Source organism: Eptatretus burgeri, chromosome 11, assembly GCF_056783735.1.
Source record: "Eptatretus burgeri isolate ZD-2024b chromosome 11, Ebu_testis_v1, whole genome shotgun sequence".
Lineage (NCBI taxonomy): Eukaryota > Metazoa > Chordata > Myxini > Myxiniformes > Myxinidae > Eptatretus > Eptatretus burgeri.
In genome coordinates this window covers 9,041,159-9,061,895 of record NC_140971.1, presented here as the reverse complement: position 1 = coordinate 9,061,895, position 20,737 = coordinate 9,041,159, and the positions used below count along the sequence as shown (strand labels likewise).

At 41.9% G+C, this 20,737-nt stretch overlaps 2 protein-coding genes across 8 annotated transcripts in view; one reads left to right on the top strand and one right to left on the bottom strand.

Annotated features, from left to right (window-relative positions):
• The window catches only part of LOC147016459 (uncharacterized), a 428,934-nt gene that overhangs the window by 239,118 nt on the left and 169,079 nt on the right, over positions 1–20,737 (bottom strand). The window lies entirely within an intron of this gene.
• On the top strand, positions 4,029–20,144 carry LOC147016466 (uncharacterized). 2 transcript variants are annotated; one of them, XR_015049059.1, is made up of 4 exons: positions 4,029–4,285; positions 5,554–5,679; positions 9,312–9,378; positions 19,991–20,144. XR_015049059.1 is itself a non-coding variant. In XM_085845130.1 (4 exons), the coding sequence occupies exons 2-4, from the start codon at positions 5,565–5,567 to the stop codon at positions 16,103–16,105; spliced, it is 336 nt and encodes a 111-aa protein (XP_085701256.1). In that variant the 5' UTR covers positions 4,029–4,285; positions 5,554–5,564; the 3' UTR covers positions 16,106–16,135. The 2 variants fall into 2 exon arrangements, 1 of the variants encoding a protein (XP_085701256.1); XM_085845130.1 differs by lacking the exon at positions 19,991–20,144 and adding an exon at positions 15,952–16,135.

The window sequence follows — 20,737 nt, the reverse complement described above, 5'->3', positions numbered from 1 at the left end:
ACATTCGATTTTTGATGGTTTGGTACAGAATCATCTTAGAAACTTCTGGTTTGCGTCGCTATGTTCTCTCGCGACAGCTTTTATTAGACAAGGTCAGTGGTCAAGTTGACGATTTCGTAAGTACCAGTCTATGACTGCTTGTTTGTTTGTTTGTCGGCACGATAACTCGAGAACGGAAGAAGCTCCCAATGTCAAATTACACCGCGTGATTTAGGAGGGTGATGGCTAGTGCTGATTGGATTTTGGTCAAAATCGGTCAAAGGTCAAGGTCATAGTGAGGTCAAATATTCGATTTTTGATGGTTTGGTACAGATAACTCGAACGGAAGAAGCTACCAATGTCAAATTACACCACGTGATTCAGGAGGGTGGTGGCTAGCGCTGATTAGATTTTGGTCAAATCGGTCAAAGGTCAAGGTCACAATGAGGTCAAACATCCAAAATATTCGATTTTTGATGGTTTGGTACAGAATCATCTTAGAAACGTCTGGTTTGCGTCGGTATGTTCTCTCGAGACAGCTTTTATTGGACATGGTCAGAGGTCAAGTTGACGATTTCGTAAATACCAGTCTATGACTGCTTGTTTGTTTGTTTGTTTGTAGGCACGATAACTCGAGAACGGAAGAAGCTACCAATGTCAAATTACACCACGTGATTCAGGAGGGTGATGGCTAGCGCTGATTAGATTTTGCTCAAAATTGGTCAAAGGTCAAGGTCACAGTGAGGTCAAACATAATTCCGTAAATTCATGTGGAGAAATGGAGTATTTTTGCTTCGCTCGACATTACGAGTTCGTTTTAACTTCGATTTTAATTTTGTCTTCGGTTTTTACGATCGCTTTGGACGCTTAAAACTCGGTTGTCGCAATTCTGGTAAAATCGGATGTTTTGGAGACGTTTTAAGATTGTATCAAAAATATTTCACTCGACGCGTCACGGGTCGTCCCATGATTCAGTGCGCTCGAGCACACGCGTCGTTGAGTTTCGTTAAGGAATAATTGCGTGGAGAAATGGAGATTTTTGCTTCGGTCGACGTTACGATTTTTTATGGTTTGATACAGAATCATCGTCGAAACTTCTGGTTTGCGTCGCCACCTTCTCTCGAGACAGCTTTTATTAGACAAGGTCAGAGGTAAAGTTGACAATTTCGTAAGTACCAGTCTATGACTGCTTGTTTGTTTGTTTGTTTGTTTGTTTGTAGGCACGATAACTCGAGAACGCAAGAAGCTACCAATGTCAAATTACACCACGTGATTCAGGAGGGTGATTGCTCTTCCTGATTAGATTTTGGTCAAATTCGGTCAAATGTCAAGGTCACGGTGAGGTCAAATATTCGATTTTTGATGGTTTGGTGCAGATAACTCGAACGGAAGAAGCTACCAATGTCAAATTACACCACGTGATTCAGGAGGCTGATGGCTAGTGCTGATTCGATTTTGGTCAAAATCGGTCAAAGGTCAAGGTCACAGTGAGGTCAAACATATTTCCGTAAATTCACGTGGAGAAATGGAGTATTTTTGCATCGCTCGACGTTACGAGTTCGTTTTCACTTCGATTTTAATTTTGTCTTCGGTTTTTGCGATCGCTTAGGATGCTTAAAACTCGGTTGTCGAAATTCTGGTAAAATCGGATGTTTTGGAGACGTTTTAAGATTGTATAAAAAATATTTCACTCGACGCGTCAGGGGTCGGCCCATGATGCAGGGCGTCGAGCAGACGCGTCGTTGAGTTCCGTTAAGGTATAATTGCGTGGAGAAATGGAGATTTTTGCTTCGGTCAACGTTACGATTTTTGATGGTTTGATACAGAATCATCGTATAAACTTCTGGTTTGCGACGCTACCTTCTCCAGAGACAGATTTTATAAGACAAGTTCAGAGGTCAAGTTGACGATTTCGTAAGTACCAGTCTATGACTGCTTGTTACTTACGAAATCTAAAGATTTCGTAAGTATATTGATGACTTCCGTTTGTTTGTTTGTTTGCTTGTTATCTTGCCAAAACGAAGTTTTGCAAGATATGTTAGTCAGCTTGTATGTTTTTTATTTATTTATTTATTTATTTATTTATTTTGCTTGTCTGTAATCACGTATAAAAAATTCTGCAGAGCACAGTTATCATTGGAAATTTTTGTAACTTCGCATATCAGAGGCCTATAGAGGTCCCTTTCAGTGCACAAAATTTTGAAGGTCAAGGTCAAAGGTCAAGGTCACTTTGGCGCAAATCAGGGGAGTCGACGAAACCCTTATTTTTTGAGTAATTTTGATTGGATCGTCTTCAAACTTCATGGGAATATAGTTCATGGTCTGACGCTCAGCTGATTAATTTTTGGTGGTGATTGGCCTTGATCTTCCTATGTTTTTTTTTTTGTTTGTTTTGTTTTTTTTTGGTCTGTAATCACGTATAAATCACTCTGCAGAGAACAGTTGTCATTGGAAATTTTTGTAACTTTGCATATCAGAGGCCTATAGAGGTCCCTTTCAGCGCATAAAATTTTGAAGGTTAAGGTCAAAGGTCAAGGTCACTTTGGCGCAAATCAGGGGAGTCGACGAAACCCTTATTTTTTGAGTAATTTTGATCGGATCGTCTTCAAACTTCATGAGAATATAATTCATGGTCTGGCGCTCAGCTGATTAATTTTTGGTGGCGATTGGCCTTGACCTTCATGGTTAGTGCCTGAGGTCAAACATATTTGACCCCAAGGTCAAATTTTCAAGTTTTAGGAACCATATCGTGTAGCACCTCAAATTGACCACCTCGATGAGTGCTTTCTAGATATGTCAAGCTTGAGACATTATGACGTCATTTGGTGACGTTATGAGGCAAAAGCATATTTTTCATGGTTACTCTGTAGAACGATTCTCATCGGAATCTCTCGTAGGCAGATATTCCTCAAGGAGTCGCTCCTGGTGGATAGCAGCTCTGTTCACCTCAGTGTGACTTTAAAGAAGTCACACGTGGTCACTTTTTGGCAAGATACGGGTCACCCTGCGGGTGACATTGTTTTTTTTATTTTTGTGTCATTCACCCTTGAGCCTCGTATGAGAACGAACACACAGAACATACTACAATGGGGGGGGGGCAGAGATGAAAGGAGGGTGGGGGGGGTGAGGGAAGGAAAAAACTGGGAAACATGTGTGGAGGGAGAGGGATGGGGCAGGGAACACAGGGTAAACAAAATGGACATTACAGGGACTTTCAGGAAGGAAAGCAGGGAATTTGAAGGAGGTGGGTTTGGGGTGGGTTAATGGGGGAAGAAAAGATCAAGGATTTTGATGGGAGATGATAGGTGGTGGTGAACAGCTGTTTCAAAGACCTGGAGGGAAGAATGGGATTGAAGAGAGCGAGGGAGTTTGTTCCAAGGGTGGGGAAAAAGAGGAATGAGAGTGAAGGTGAACAGTGATTCACATAAAGGGGGGGGGAGGGGAGAGATCACAGGACATATCTCATTCCTTGCTTTTTTCCCCTGTTTCCTCCACTTGTTTCCCCACTGTCAGTTTGAATTGTCTCTTTTCCCGACATCACCTCCATTTTCTATGAGCCTCGACCCCCCATGTATAACAAAATTAATTTCTCCTTCCACCTCGTTGGCCATGAACTTTAATCGTTATCTTTAATTTTATTATCTTACCCTCTGTTATATTTTCGATGTTAACCCACCTCTTTCACTCCTGTCTCCAACATCCTGTTCACTAATCATGATCCATATTGACCACCATGTTGACCCAACACCCCACCATGACGTTGTGAACTACGAATAAAAGTGTAACTGTCAGTCTGTCAATCATTGTCTGAAGAGGAAACGATCCACACATTGTTCCTCTTCCATGAGCCAGTGATTTGTTTCGAAGTTTCAGTGAATCAGTTAAGAAGTAATTATAAATTTCAAGGCCAAACTTATCCTGTTTGAGCTGTTCTCGTGTCCATGATGGAATGTGATTAATCTCAAAACATCTCATTATCAAGATAAAAACAACAACAACAATAATCACCTCCACCACCTCTATTTCACCAACAGGTTTGAACAGTTGGGCGGTCTTTGTGGGGAGGAAGTGAAACTAAAATTTTACTTCCTGGGAAGGTCCGTCGTGATGAAGTCACTCAGGTAAAGTTTGTTTGGTTCCTCTCATCGAGTCTCTCTCTGGTATTCCCGAGGAAGGTTTTCTCAACCCCAAAGACCCACAGAGTTCCAGTCCCAGTGAAACCCATTCATGTCCAGAATCCCCGACCCCGATCGGTGCAGGATCAACAGAAGGATCATCAGTGGGTGATTCTGTTGTCCCCATCTCGGTAAGACTTCACTCCGTCTCTATGAGCTTCGAATCTCCTTATGACATTCCTTCTCTGTGAGCCTCGACTCTCCTTATGACATTCCCTCTCTATGAGCCTCGACTCTCCTTATGACATTCCCTCTCTATGAGCCTCGACTCTCCTTATGACATTCCTTCTCTATGAGCCTCGACTCTCCTTATGACATTCCCTCTCTATGAGCTTGAACTCTCGTGGCGTTTCCTCTCTATGAGCCTCGACTCTCCTTGTGATGTTGCCGCTCTATGAGCCTCGACTCTCCTTATGACATTCCCTCTCTATGAGCCTCGACTCTCCTTATGACATTCCCTCTCTATGAGCCTCGACTCTCCTTATGACATTCCTTCTCTATGAGCCTCGACTCTCCTTATGACATTCCCTCTCTATGAGCCTCGACTCTCCTTATGACATTCCTTCTCTATGAGCCTCGACTCTCCTTATGACATTCCCTCTCTATGAGCTTGAACTCTCGTGGCGTTTCCTCTCTATGAGCCTCGACTCTCCTTGTGATGTTCCCTCTCTATGAGCCTCGACTCTCCTTGTGATGTTCCCTCTCTATGAGCCTCGACTCTCCTTGTGATGTTCCCTCTCTATGAGTCTCGACCCTCCTTGTGATGTTTCCATTTAACCTCGTGTGGGGTCGGTGCGGCCCGACTCAGACCCTTTCCCTTTATTCCTTGCTCGGGAGTTTGTTTGGTTTTGTGAGTCCCCCCCTGGGGGTAACACACCGGTCCCCAATGTGGACTGTACTGTGTTTTATGTTTGTTTGTTCAAAGTTTCACATTTCACAACAAAAACATGTCCGGATCTCACCGAGAGCTCAGGATTACCTTTACAGAAAATCACTGATCTTGTGTAAATGATCTGTTTGGGGAGAGAGGGACGATGGTTTGAGTCTCGTCACGGACCAGGTTTGGGTCTCGTTATGTTTGATTTGGTTAAAAAGGTTAATTGCTGATTGTAACGAGGAACGGAGACCATTCCCACCAACCATCTTTTATTCTCGTTCACCTTGTCCGTCCGTCCCGTGTCCCTCCCTTCATCACTTTAACAAACCTCTCTCAATCATTTCACTCTTTCATGAGGTTCATCTTCCCAGAGAACTCATCACGTTGAGCACTGATTTGCTGTAACGTTATCAGGTGTTTATTTATTTTATTTAAGGTAATATTTATAATATTTACAAATTACATTATTGAGATTATCTACCTTTTATCTACAATGCTATTTTGGTTTCTGTGTTGATCCAGGAGATATCAAGATGGGAATATTCTCATCAAGGCAAAGTGCACCAAACCAGGACTCAGGAGGAGCACAAGGGTTGACCCTTCATGTTCCAAGCACACCAAGTCATGACTCAGGAGGAGCATCAGAAGGTGAGTGGGAAGAACCTTCGGTTCCTCGTGTAGTTTCTCCCATGAACGGTTCATCTATCATCACAAACACCTGTTGGGAGTTACCTGAAAAATCCTGGTTTCACTCGTGGAGATCGTGCTTGTGCTCCTTCTCCTTCTGATGGTTTATTGATGTGAAGGTTCTTGGGTTGTTTGTAAGATCTGAAGTTTTTATCCCCCGCCGCGTGGTGGAAGGGGGATATTGTTGTCACCCGGGTCGTCCGTCCGGCTGGCTGGCTGGGCGTCAACATTTATAGCTGTGAGTGCGATAACTCATAAACTGTTCGCCATATCGATTTGAAATTTGGGTCACACATGTACCACCTGAAAAGGAAGAACCCTATTGATTTTGGGCGTGGCCGGATCCAAGATAGCCGACTGGGGCGGCTATCTTGAAAAATGTGATTCCCCATCTCTGATGAGTCTATTTATTGTTTGACACAAGATGGAGATTTGGTTTATTTATCTCAGTTCGTAAAATCTTCAATTTCACTTCACATCATGATGTCAAAATCTCATGATTTACATGTAAATAAAACTCTATGTTGATTTGATCCGGATCTGTAAGCACAGTCCGGGCACCTCAGAAATATTCCACAAGGAACTCAAACTGAACTTTGACCTCACAGATCTCAGGTGATGTTCACAGCAGATCGATGGTCAAGTTGAACGTTATTGTGATGGAACAACATCAAAATATGTGATGTTAATCCATAAGAGGATTGTGGTGTCGCTTTGTGGAATCGTCATGTAGTGTCATTCTTCATTGTTATTCTTCTTCATTTTTCTTGTTCTCCTTCATTATTCTTCATCCATCATAATCCCACAACAAAAGTAAAATGTCAAAAGATGTCGTGTGGTAATCCTTTAGAGGATTGTGGTGTCGTATTGTGACATCATAATGTGGTGTCATTCCTACCTTGTTTGATTGTGTTTTTTGAGATTTCATCTCTGTTTACATTTTTTTTTTGAAAATTTTTGTTTTTCTTGATTCTGCAAATTGTTTTAATTAATAAAATGCTTCATGTTTTATATAGTTTGTTATTTTGGTAAGGGTTAAATCCATCTATGTTATTAAATTCGGCCTCTGGTACATTCTACCCCCCCCCCCACCTCAATCCTGGCTTGCGGTGCAGTCCACGATATGGATGATACCACATATGCAGAAATGTCGATGTGATTATCATTTAAAAAAAAAAAAATGCTTAAAGTTTTATATATTTTGGTATGGTTAAATACATCAATGTTGTTAAATTGTTTTAACACTTGTTTCAGTTGATTTGGGTGATGGTTTGGATATGTATTACTTGTGGAATAGTACTGTCCATATCCCCCCTCTCACAATTCCTTCTTAGTTTGGTTGAGTCCACATTTATGTTCAATTTATTTTCCTAATAAAATGATTGATGTTTTATATATTTTTTAATTATGTGTTGTGTGCACGAGCTCAGAGACAAAGTAACGTCCTCACATTGGAATCACAATCATAGCTTCAGTAGTTATTGAGGTCGGTCAGTCTACAGTTTAACATTGTTTTTTGGAGGTGACCAATAAGAAGCACAAATTGGCGTTTCAGTGATCTCATGTTGTGGTACTTTTAGCGATGTATTCTGGTGTCTTTTTAAGTCTTGGTAGTTCAGAGAACGCTTGAGAATAAAAGGTTTGGCTTTTAAATGCTTTCGACTTCACTCTATAGGAGTTATAAGTGTATCATTGTGTACACATTGGAATGGGCGGCAATTTTTTTCCCCATATCATCCCTTGAGATGGAGTCCTACTGTAGTCCATGATAATATATAAAGGTCATTCCAACAACTCACTGAGTCACTGACTGACATTAATGTTCGGTACCTTCCGGGTGACGAAGAAAGTTGAAATTTCACGTGCCGATAAACATCGAAGCTGATGCCCCGGGAAAAATCACAGAAATGAGTGTCCAAAATGAAAATGTCCAAAAATAAGTGCAGCCTTGTGCTCACGGCAGGTGAGTGACCAGAGACAATGGAGAAGCATGGCTCGTTATTGCTTACACTGTGTAAGCATACCCCACCAGTATCAATGAATTGTGTATGTAGTGTAACGGTCATGCGGTCCGATCCGGTGAGTCGCTGAGTGAATACATCAGCCCCCCACTGCAGATATCTCCTGCTGGATCCCATGTTCACAGCCACGTTACCATGCGGATCGAAGTTCCTGAGCCGAGTGAGTGCCAAACCGAGGCGTACCCCAGGTGGGGTTGCATACCCCAGATTTTGGTTTGTAAGAACGACATTGAAAATGTTAAAAGTGGTGAAAAACTCCAATAACTCTCAAAATGTTAAAGGTAGCACAGAACCCCCATTGTATATCCTACTATTTACAAAACCATCCATCAATCCATTGGGACCATTCTCTGTGCAGAGCGTTGGTGCTGCCTAAGCAGTCTCCTTGACTATTGGGAACAATCCTGGACAGGTCACCACTCCAACACAGGATACCAGCAAGCTGGTACTCATTTTGCCAACCTCATAAGGAAGATAGGCAGAGTCAACCCCACATGGTATTAATTTAACATCCAAGCAGGATTTGAACCCGGGATCCTCAGATCCAAAGCCTACCACCCAAACCATTAAGCCAACATCAGGTCTTCTCTTCTTCTTCTTCTTCTTTCGGCTGCTCCCGTTAGGGGTCGCCACAGCGGATCATCCGTATGATCCGCATAGTGATTTGGCACATGTTTTACGCCGGATGCCCTTCCTGACGCAACCCTGGTCTCCTCTTACGACACAGGGATATGGTACACCTATTTTAACCGGGATATACACCGGCCCAGTATACTGGTACTCATTTCGCCGACCTCGGAAGGATGACAGGCTGAGTCAACCCCCTGGTGTATTAATTCAGTGGCCCAACGGGGCTTGAACTCAGGACCTTTTGGATCCCAAGCCGCTGCCCTAACCACTGCGCCAACATCAGGCTCTAAGCCAACATCAGGTATATTTACAAAATGATCCACATGAAATGGCAGTGTATTTGCCAATTTTAATCACAAATGATAGATCTTCTCAACGGACCGTCATTCTCTATCAGGTAAACATGTTCCACATGTCAGGGTCTGCATCATCACGTTACGTTGAATTCCCATTTCTACCAATACACACTCCAAAAAATTGCTCATTTGAGCTGCGACATCTCCGAACCCATCAGAGACGGGTACCCTGCTCGTACCTATTTAATGTGATCAATTTAATTATTTTATTCATAATTATACCTATTCAAAGCAAAAATTTATTTTTGTTTCGTAAGTAACATGTTTACCTGGGTGGATCAAGCATTTATTGTTAAAAGAAAGTAAGGTGAGGCAGGAGCCAAAGGTGTAGACCGTGGTTGAGATGGGAGGATTGTGTGAAGAGTGATGTCACAAAGGTGGAGGTGGAGAGAGAGGAGAGAGAGGAGAGAGAGAGCTGCTGATTGAGGGTGGTTGAGTAGTGTTTGGGACTGAGCTCCTGCTCCACTCTGTTCATGTCTATCTCATTCCATTTGAAAGGGATTTTGAGGAAAAATAAATAAATAAAGTAATCAGTGAATGGTTTGATTCTGAAGTACCAAATGATATCTTTGTGTTTTTCCATCAGGTGAAGAACTGAAGAAGAAGCTGAAGCAGATTCGTGATCTCGTTGAAGATCTTAAGAAGTTGCCTGAGTGAGTCGATCACACTAATTTGGGTGTTTTAACAATATTGTACTTGGACTTGAGACTTTGACTTACTTGATGGACCTCGTGCTTTAACTCAACTCATTTATAACCACTCTGATAATACAATCTAGAACCTGGTAATGTATGGAGAAAGGAGGTGGTTACGAGGTGATATGATGTAGATGTTTAAGATAATGAAAGGTGGAGATAAAATAAGTGCAGATTAATTATTCAGCAGAGTCGACAGTGATAGGGATTACAGGATGTAAGGGGTAATTTTGGAGCGTGTCACACAGGAGAAGGATCTGGGGATGGTAACAGATACGGGAGGTAAGCAGGCAGCACAGTGCCAGGTATCTATAGGTAAAGTAAGTCGGGTTTTAGGTTGTATTAGGAGGGGGATCATTTTTAAATCGAAAGAGGTAGTTTTAACATTGTATAGCAATTTAGTGAGGGCCACATCCAGAGTATTGTGTGCAGTTTTGGTCACCACAACTCAGGAAGGACATCGATGCCATGGAGAGGGTTCAGCACAGGGCTACTCCAGGTAGGGCCGAGTGATCTCCTGTTGTGATTGATTCCGGGCCGAGCTAGACTCAGCTATGAGAAGCGGCTGAAGAAACGGGGCTTTAAACACGAGAAAGGAGGCGGTTTCGAGGAGATATGATGGAGATGTTTAAGATCATGAAAGCTATAGATAAAATAAGTACAGATGAATTATTCAACAGAGTAGACAGTGATAGGACCAGGGGCCATAGCCTGAGAGAAAAGAAGAGGAGAGTTATGATGGTAGTGAGGTAGGGTATTTTTACTCAGAGAGTAGTTATTGCATGGAATGGTCTCCCTGGAAAGGTATTGGCAGCAGAAACAGTAGATAAGTTCAAATTAGAATTGGATCAGTACCTGGAAGTTATGGAGATAGAGGGTTATGAGGATGTTGATAAGACTTGTCGGAAGGTTGATCATTGATGGGTGATTGTGTGCACGTTTACGGAATGTTGTTGGTGGAGGTCTCGTCAAGGGGTGTTGTGTGGTTGATATGTGGTTTTATTTTGTTTTGTTTTTTAAACCCAAGCCCATGCCGCCTTCCCTGGAAAGAAACAGAAATACAAAAAACCCACAAAACCTTCAAAAAACACCAGAAAAATTCAATAAAATTTGTTTTTTTTTTTCATTTTTCTTATTTTGATCTTGTGTTGATAAATTGTTGTGGTGTTGATGTGGCACAGACATGATGGGCTGAATGACCTCCACCTGCGTAATAGTTGGTGGAAGCACCTTTGACAGCAATTACAGCTCCAAGTCTGCTGGGATAGGTCTCTACCAACTTTGCACACCTTGATTGGGGAATATTTTCCCATTCTTCTCAAGAAAACTGTTCAATCTCAGTGAAGTTTTGTGGAGAGTGTTGATGGACAGCAATCTTCAAGTCATGCCACAGATTTTTGATTGGATTTAGGTTTGGGTTCTGACTGGGTAGCTCGAGTAGTGTGCTTCGGGTCGTTTTCATTCTGAAAGGTGAACTTCCGTCCCAATTTCAGCCTTGTGGCAGAGGGCAGCAGGATTTCCTCTTGGATTTTTCTGTATTTTGCTCCATCCATTTTCCCTTCTTTCTGACAAGTGATGCAGTCTGTGCTGATGGGAAACATCCCCACAACATGATGCTGCCACCACTATGCTTCACAGTAGGGATGGTGTAATTTGGGTGATGTGCTATGTTGGGTTTGTGTCAAACGTAACATTTTGCATTAAGGCCAAAAAGTTCCATCTTGGTTTTGTCAAACCACAAAACGTTTTGCCACATGGCTTCAGAATCTCCTGAGTGGTTTTTGCATACCTCAAACAGGATTCAAGGTGGGCTTTTTGAGTAATGGCTTCCCTCTTGGCACCCCAAGAGGAAAAGTCTGATTTAATACAGGCCAGACTTGTGTAGTGCTTGGGATATTGTTGTCACGTGCACACAGTGACCAGTCTTTGCCATAAAGGCATGTAGCTCTTTCAAAGTTGCCATTGGCCTCTTGGTGGCCTCTCTGATCAGTCAACTCCTTGCTTGGTCATCCAGTTTGGAGGGACAGCTTGATCTTGGCAGGGTCTTTGGTACCATACACCTTCCACTTCTTAATGATTGTCTTGACTGTGCTCCAAGGGATATTCAAGGCCACTGACATATTTTTACACCCATCCCCTGATCTGTGCCTTTCCACAACTATATCCCGGAGGTCTTTTGAAAGCTCCTTGGCGCTCATGGTTGAGTCTTTCCTGTGAAATGCGCTACAGCAGAGGAAACCCACAGGAAAAGTTGATTTTATTCTAAAATAATAAAACATCACGCCAATTTAACAAAGGTGGAGGCCAATTAACTTGGTGTGTGATTTTGAAGGTGATTGGTTACACCTGAGCTTAGTTACAATTGCTATCATGGGGGTGGACACTAATCCAACATTTATCATTTATCCTAGTTTTGTATTTTTAATGAATTTTCTGAAATTTGTATAATTTGTTTTTCATTTGGAAGTTGTGGGTTACAATGTCTAAATAAAGATGGAAAAAGTCTAATTTAATACAATTTGATTCCAGGATATAAGGCAAAAAAATGTGTAAATTTGGAAAGGGAGTTTACATTTTCCATCGGTACTGTACATGTGGTTGGTTTCACTTCAAATGAACATGGATTTACATGTAGATTCAGTCTTTACAGAAACTTAATTGATGAAAATCTGCGCTTGTTGAAGACAGCTACCAACCAAGTTCGGTTTTGAAGGCACCACCCATTGAGAGATCAGTTCGGTTTTGAACAAACCACGAGGGATATCTCTCCGACACTTTAAAAAAATAGTTTTCAAGTTTGAACAAATTCCAACAGAACTGTCAGCAAGCTCTGTTTATGTTTAAATTCCCCTTAATAAAATATTCATCTGCTTAAATTCTCATCACTGATCCATATCTAAACATCTGTTGATCATGGATCTTCCTCTATCGCTGGCAATGCTCTTGTTTACATGTCAATAGTTATCTGGTGCTGAACAGTTTCTCTGATTAATTGGGTTGGGGTTAGGTTTGGTTCGGTTAGGTTAGGTTCGGTCTGAACCTAGATAATGAACAAAATCATGCCAAATTGACATTTGTTCAGCTGAAACAATTCATCCTTGATTATCCCAACATGCTGTTATGTGTATTCAAAATCACTCATACCTCATATTATTCAGAATTACATGATACAATTCAGGTGACCTTTGATCTACGTCATTCATCTTAACCTCTGCCCATCACAAGTAAATGCTTGAAAACTTCACAAAAACATAAACACACACAGAGGCCATTTGCTAAAGTAATTTTGAAATACCAAATTTGCGAAATGGCTACCTGGTTGCCATGGTATCCAAGTATCGCTCAAATAAAGCACTCTTAACATTACTAACAATCATTTTCATGTCCACACTGTTACACGCGGACTCGGTGCCTCAGAGCAAGAGCCCCACAAGTACCAGGAGGGGAGCGTGGCAGACGATTAAAACGATCACTTTCAACTTTTCTGTTAATTGACAATCAGGTGACAACCAGCACACGTAATATAACCGAAGGAGATTTAAAATGTAATTTATTAAATCCCACTGTCTTCGTTTCAAGCACCAATATCACTCAATAATGATTCAATCACAACGATTCATTCAGAAACTCTAAAATTCCACACAGGAGTACAAGTCATGTTCAATGCTTTTTAAAACTTCATCAAAGTAACACACACACACACACACACACACACACACACACACACACACACACACACACACACACACACACACACACACACACACACACACACACACACACACACACACACACACACACACACACACACACACACACACACACACACACACACACACACTTCAATGCAGTTTCAGTTACTTCCACAACTCTGATAAAGCACTGTCGAGGTAAGCGTGCAGGTTCCTGACGTGCGATTGATGGACGGTCAGCCGTGTGTATGGAGTGTGCAAGTCCCGTGGGAATTCTCTCGCAGGATGGAATCTCGCTGCACCCAGGCCGTACCGTGACAAGGAGTGGGGAGGGATGACCTTGACGCGAGATGCCCAGAGAAGTTGTTGGCATGGAATGTCAACCTGGATGATACCCCGAGTGTTGCGTTGGTTCCTCATGAACTCAACCAGTCTTCCGGCAGGAGAGGACCTGATCATCTGAGAAGGTGCAATGGGTACAATCGGGTCTGTGGTCAGCGTGTGCCCCAATGGTACAAGGCTCCCCAGCTGTCGCAGCCCATCTCCGCCATGTACAGCTTGCTCGGCAAAAGGACCTTGACTGCACTCCGCCGTTCCAAAGGCTCCGCACGCTGCTGGAGCTGGATCTCTGGTTCACCTCCAAGATCTCCACCGTGTCGCTTCTACTGAACGTTCATCACCTTTTATTGTAACGACACAAGGTCAACTCTGAAACAAGGCGACAGACAGTCTGACTCCAAAGCTTGACCATTGGTTCTGAGCATTGTTTTCCATCACAAATCTTTCCCCCAGTCCATCTCTCCCTAATGTAGGAGTGTATCTCTCATGGTACTCGAACATTGTAGTCTCAACAAAGGTCATCCTCGAAGTTCTGTTGACAATACATCATGGTGTCGTGATGCCAATGAAGCATTCATTTGTCTGCAAACATATCCTATCACCCAATACCGATAACATTTATTTAATTCAAGTTTCCTTTTTACACACCAACTACCACAAATACATAATGTAAGTTGCCGACACAGAAGCTCCAATTGATAACATTGCCAGTTTCTGGTATATAGGATTTACAAATCCAGAACAACACATACATGTAATTGTCATGCCATACAAACATGACATGCATCATATAAGAGATATCAACATATACAGATACAACATTGAAGTCGATGCTGGCATCGTTATTATATCAACATACAATATTTGTACAATTTGTACACAGGGCTGAATGACATGAATGTGGTATATTTCCATGGAAACTAACTCCCCTAATTTGTTGAGATAAGCAAGCTAAACAGTGGTGATTTCCTTTTATTACCTCCACCACCGAAGGTGAAGGAGGTTATGTTTTCACCCCTCTGTATAGTGTTGTCTGTTTGTTTGTTAATTGCCGGAATCCTTCGGATTTCGGCAATTATGTTGGTCGTTTGTTACTTACGAAATCTAAAGATTTCGTAAGTACAGTGCTCCCTCACCTATCGCGGTTAATGCGTTCCAGACCCACCCGCGATAGGTGAAAATCCGCGAAGTAGAAACCACATTTTAATTTAATTATTTAAACATATTTAAACGTATTTTAAACCATTATACAGCATCCACACACTCTTGTTAACCTTCCCCACACACATTCTTGGGAGAACTTGGACCTGCTTAGTTGTCGTCGTCGATGTCCATCTCATCTTCCACGTGTTCGTCGGCACCGCGATCTTGAGAAAGTTGAGTGTACGTATCATTCAGAGACTTCGCCTTTGTGCGGATTGTGTTGCTATCCAGCGCGATATTATTTTTTTCTGCAATCACTAATCCAGAGAGACAATGCAGATTCCATCCTAACCATCACCTTATTACGTGACGTTACAACCCTCTTGGCAGTTTTATTGAAAGAAACAGCTGCCGTCGATCTTATATTCTTCTCATTCATTCTTAATATAACGTACCCTAGATTCATTGAGGCCAAAGTGGCGCCCTCCAGCCGCGTACGTTCTCCCTTCCTTTAGCATGTCGAGAAGTTTCACCTTTTCGACGATGGTTAGAGTCTTCCTTGAGCACTTGGATTCAGGTTCAGAAGACTTAGAAGATGCATGACGCTTGGGTGGCATTGCAGGGATTGAAATAAAGTTCAAACTTGAACGTAAAACACAAAGCACAGCACCACAGAGAAACACTACATGCAGCGAAGCGAGATGTGAAGCCGAAATGGACGAGGCGATATGCGGGATGCTTCTACACGGGACAACAGCGCCACAGATGCTGCTGTCACTGAGCCATTCAGTGTCCGGGATACAAAACGCTATGCTCTGATTGGCCACCTCCCAACCATCAGCAAATAGCGTGCCGAGTACGATCTCACCTGGGCAGAAGCAGCTGCAGTTGTACTCCGTTTTCCATACGCTAGCGTCTCTCTGTTTTTAGTACAAGCCCGCTACACCACTACATAGTTTTATTTAAATTTCGATTTAATATTCTTTAAATAATGTACATTTTTTTTAACTTTAATTTGTTTTTTTACTATTTCATAATGTTATTGTTAGTATATTTTACTTAAAAATAATAAATTTTAAATAATTAAAAGAAGTGAAATCCTTCAAAGCACGTGTGGTGAATCAAATGAGTACACTCATGTTAAATTATGCAAGTTATGCTTTTTCAGTTGAAAAACAATTAAAAAGTGTACTTAATATTTGAAATGTAAAGATCATTATTATTGTGATAAGCACCTTCATATATAACATAAGGAATGAAATCGTTCGATACAGCGTGGCAGGAGGCCGTAAAAGAATGATAGCATAAGAAGAACTTATTAGAAGTTCACCGATTTCTTTATTTATCACAAATTCAGGTCCAGCCTTGTAGACCATTGCAGTTGGAAAAGGGCTGAACATCACATTGAGTGCGTGCTTCGCGATGCGGCACCCCCGCGTGACCAGGACAGCTGTTGTGAGATGAGATCACATTCACATGATCACATCACATTCACATTCACATTCACATGATCACATGAGATCACATAGTGAGATCACATTCTCAAGGAAATCAAATTTTCACAAATATCGATGAAGAGTCGCGGATGAAGAAAATGTCGAAAGCTGTCACGGAAGCTTTTTAACGTTGATCAAAAAAAAGAAAATCGTCCAAATTAAAATAAGGAGAAAAATATTATTATTAATTTATGGCTGATATGAAAGAGAATGATGGCACAAGAAGAACTTGGTCTGGAATCCTCGTGCATAACACCGCCCACACAACACACGTGGTGTCCTTTGACCAATCAGGAGCAGTGCAGTTACAGTATCGTTTCCTTCAGCTCTATTGGTCTTGTCCTGCACGTGATGTTTTCGGTTTTTTTTTTTTCGTTCTTCTTGAATCTGAGGAGATTATTTTTTCGTTCTTGTTGAAAGTAAATTTCAACTACTAATGACGAAACACTTATTTATGGCTAATATTAAAGGGAATGATGGCATAAGAAGAACTTAGCTTTCTGCGTTCGGCGCAAAATGCCATGGTGGACGGAAATGACGTCTTTCGTTCGTTCGTACATGAGAGGGGAGCGTTTCTTCGTTTTTTTCCGTCAAGCAATAAATTAAATAGTTTTCACATATATAACACATTAGTTTCACAAATTTCCATTGAAATACTTGGGTATTTCCGTCAATTGTCGCCATTTCCGTTGAGGTTACGCACTGGATCTACCGGACGGCCGTCATTGGCTGTCTTGAGGCACGTGGGGGGGGGGGAGGGGAGGGTGGGGGACACCGGAGACGCCGGACCCACCAGAGACGTGGTAGACGACACCGGGGACATTTCAAACTCGGTGCAATTGTATACAGCGCACGCGCTGTAATAAAACCCGTGATGTAGTGAAGCCGCGAAAAGTGAACCGCGATATAGCGAAGGAGCACTGTATATTGATCACTTCCGGACTCTGTTTGTGTGTTTGTGTGTTTGTAGGCACGATAACTCGAACGGAAGATGCTACCAATGTCAAATTACACCACGTGATTCAGGAGGGTGATGGCTAGCGTGATTAGATTTTGGTCAAAATCGGTCAAAGGTCAAGGTCACAGTGAAGTCAAACATCCAAAACATGATAACTCGAACGGAAGAAGCTACCAATGTCAAATTACACCACGTGATTCAGGAGGGTGGTGGCTAGCGCTGATTAGATTTTGGTCAAAATCGGTCAAAGGTCAAGGTCACAGTGAGGTCCAACATTCAATTTTTGATGGTTTGGTACAGAATTATTGTCGAAACTTCTTGTTTGCGTCGCTACCTTCTCGAGAGACAGCTTTTATTAGACAAGGTCAGAGGTCAAGTTGAGGATTTCGTAAGTACCAGTCTATGACTGCTTGTTACTTACGAAATCTAAAGATTTCGTAAGTATATTGATGACTTCCGTTCTCTCTTTGTGTATTTGTGTGTTTGTGTTTGTTTGTGTGTTTGTTTGAAGGCACGATAACTTGAGAACAGAAGAAGCTACCAATGTCAAATTACACCACGTGATTCAGGAGGGTAATGGCTAGCGCTGATTAGATTTTGGTCAAAATCTGTCAAAAGTCAAGGTCACAGTGAGGTCCAACATTCTATTTTTCATGTTTTGGTGCAGAATCATCGTAGAAACTTCTGGTTTGCGTCGCTACCTTCTCTAGAGACAGCTTTTATTAGACAAGGTCAGATAAGAGGTCAAGTTGACGATTTCGTAAGTACCAGTCTATGACTGCTTGTTCGTTTGTTTGTTTGTCTGTTTTTTGTAGGATATCTCAAAAAGTATTGGACGGATCCAGATGAAACTTGGTGGGTAGGTTGGGTTTATGACAAGGATGAACTGATTGGAATTTGGTGAAGATCCGGATCCGACTACGAGAATTCTTTTCAGTGATTCTTCACCATTGAGAGATAGGTCTAAACTAATATACAGCACGATATCTTAAAAAGTTGTTGACGGATACGGCCGAAACTTTGAGAACACGTTGTGTGTTTTGACGAGGAAGAATTTATTCCATTTTGGTGAAGAACCGAATCCGGATCCAGATTCGATAATTTTTTTCATTTATTCTTCACTTTGTTGAGGTCGGGCGAAACTCATATGAAGCACGATATGTCAAAAAGTTATGGACTGATTCAGATAAAACTTCGAGGGCAGGTTGGGTGTGTGACAAGGAAGAATTGATTCAGTTTTGGTGAAGATCCGAATTGGGATCTGGATACGAGAATTATTTAATTTTTAAAGTGATTCTTCACCATTGAGAGATGGGGCCAAAAACGATATATACAGACATGTGACAGAAGTAAACAGACACCGTAAATTTATTCATTTCATCTGAGTAATGCAATTTTACTCACCGATTTACACTAATATTCAACGACTTCTTTGAAGAAACGGGTTCCTGGGTTATGTATGACAATTAACTATGCCTCGAACCCAGGGAGCACACAATCTTTCCGATTTTCAAAGAGGACGAATTGTTGGCTATTTGGAAGGTGGAGTCAGCCAGCATCAGATAGCTCAGAACCTTGGCATTCCGCTTTCTATGATCAATCGGGTGATTCACCATCGAAGGCAAGGAATCCACAGCTTCCCGTTCTGGTCGATCAGGGCCCTCAGAAAGATGTCTTCGAGCTGTCAAGCCGTCCATTGAGAAAACTCCCCGTTGCAAGGCAGTAGATGTTGCAGAGGTGATTCAGGTTAGCTCAAAAACTGCCATGCGGTACCTTCATCAATTGGGCAACTTTGGGAGAGCAGCTCAGAGAAAACCTCTTCTGAGAACAGCCAACATTCAAAGGAGAAAGAAGTTTGCTGACGAGATGGCCACCAGACCCTTGGAGTTTTGGCAAACAGTTATTTTTTCAGACGAGTCCCAATTTACTCAATTTTCTGACAGTGGACACATATGGTCTGGGGGCTTCCCAGTCAAGAGTTCTCTTTGAACCGATTACAGCCAACTATCAAACATGGTAGTTTTTCAGTGATGGTGTGGGAAGCAAACTGGAGCGCTGGTCGGTCAGAGCTTGTGGAGTGTGTTGGCAACATCAACACGACGATATACATTTCTATCCTTGAGGATGGATTTCTCCCCATCTTCTCCACTGGTCAGATGGTCAAAAACAACACTGTTCATGGAAGATGGAGCTCCATGCCACACTGCTAAAAAGACCAAAGAATTGCAGGACAGAAATGGGATCAAGCGACTTCCATGGCCAAGTCAGTCTCCTGACATGAATCCCATTGAACACCTCTGGCTCATATTAGATCGAGCACCAACATCACGGACACAATTGCTGAACCTTTTGCGTGAAGTCTGGGCAGAAATCCCACAAGAGAAAATTTCAGAACTCGTACTTTCTACTGTTTGTCTGAAAGAGTAAAAGCGTTGAAATCTGCTAATGGCATGTCCACAAAATACGAGTGTATCTATTAAAATGGATCAAATGTTCTTCAAATGTTCAATAAATAGATTATTTTAAAAATCATGGTGTCTATTGAATTCTGTGATGTCTCTGTACCATGACATATCAAAAATGTATTGGGCCTAATATGTTCTCGTGGATCAGGTATTGTGTGGCGGTGGTTTGTGCTCTTCCGAGTGTCCTAGTTTCATATGTGTACAGCCTCGTTCTTATAGTCTTTATGAAAGCAATGTGTGAACTCCATGTCAACATCCATTTACAGGGAGTTCAATACTTAAGGCAAGACAAGATGTGTCCATTGTAATACTGACATCCATACAGTGTTTTAATGGTTGCTGTGGAAACAATCAATACCTATTTGCTGATTACCTTTCGATCAGAAGACAATAAGCCTTATTGTGAAAGTAAAAGTGAATCTGAAACTCAACATTTGGTAAAGATGTGAAACTTCTCCCGGTTTTTTTTTTTTTTAGCCACACAGTTGAGGATCGTGGAAGAGCGAGTACAGTGAACGGATCAGGATGTAAGAGACAAAAACAAGATGCAAACATGCATGGGCCGGACAAGATGGACACAGAGGGAAACATCAAGGAGGGAACACTGGGAAAAAAAAACATTGTGGGGGTGGGGGTGGGGGGGTGGTTACAAGGGTGGAAAAGATCATGGTTTTGGATTGGCGACGATCTGAGATGGTGGTGAACAGCTGTCTTGAAGACTTGGAGGGGAGAATGAAGTTGAATGGAATGTAGAAGTTGATTCCATTAGGGGGAAAAAGAGAAACAAATGCGTTTAACCACAAACTGTGCTTTTCACCACAACAAATCCATCTTCAAACCATGACAAACCATGTAATCCAGGAGCCCATTGAGATTTGTTTGGCATTGCGAGTACAAAAGGTTTGAGGCTTGGAATATGATGGGATACAACATGGGACCCTCAAACGAGCATTCTTCAGTTTCATCTCCCGTACCATTCCTGGGGGCGACCACTTAAAGTACCCCCAAATTCAAGTTTAATTAGCATGATTGAGTATATGAATGAAACCAGTGCCAAAATGTTCTCCGAGAAGGTACAAATAAAGATCCGCCATTCTTAAGTGTCAACTCCTGTACTTAGCCTACTTAAGAACGCCCCTAATTAGCGCGAGTTACCACGTTAATTAGCATGATTGAGTACAAAAATGAGACTTGAACCAATATATCCAGTAGGGTACCCTGACT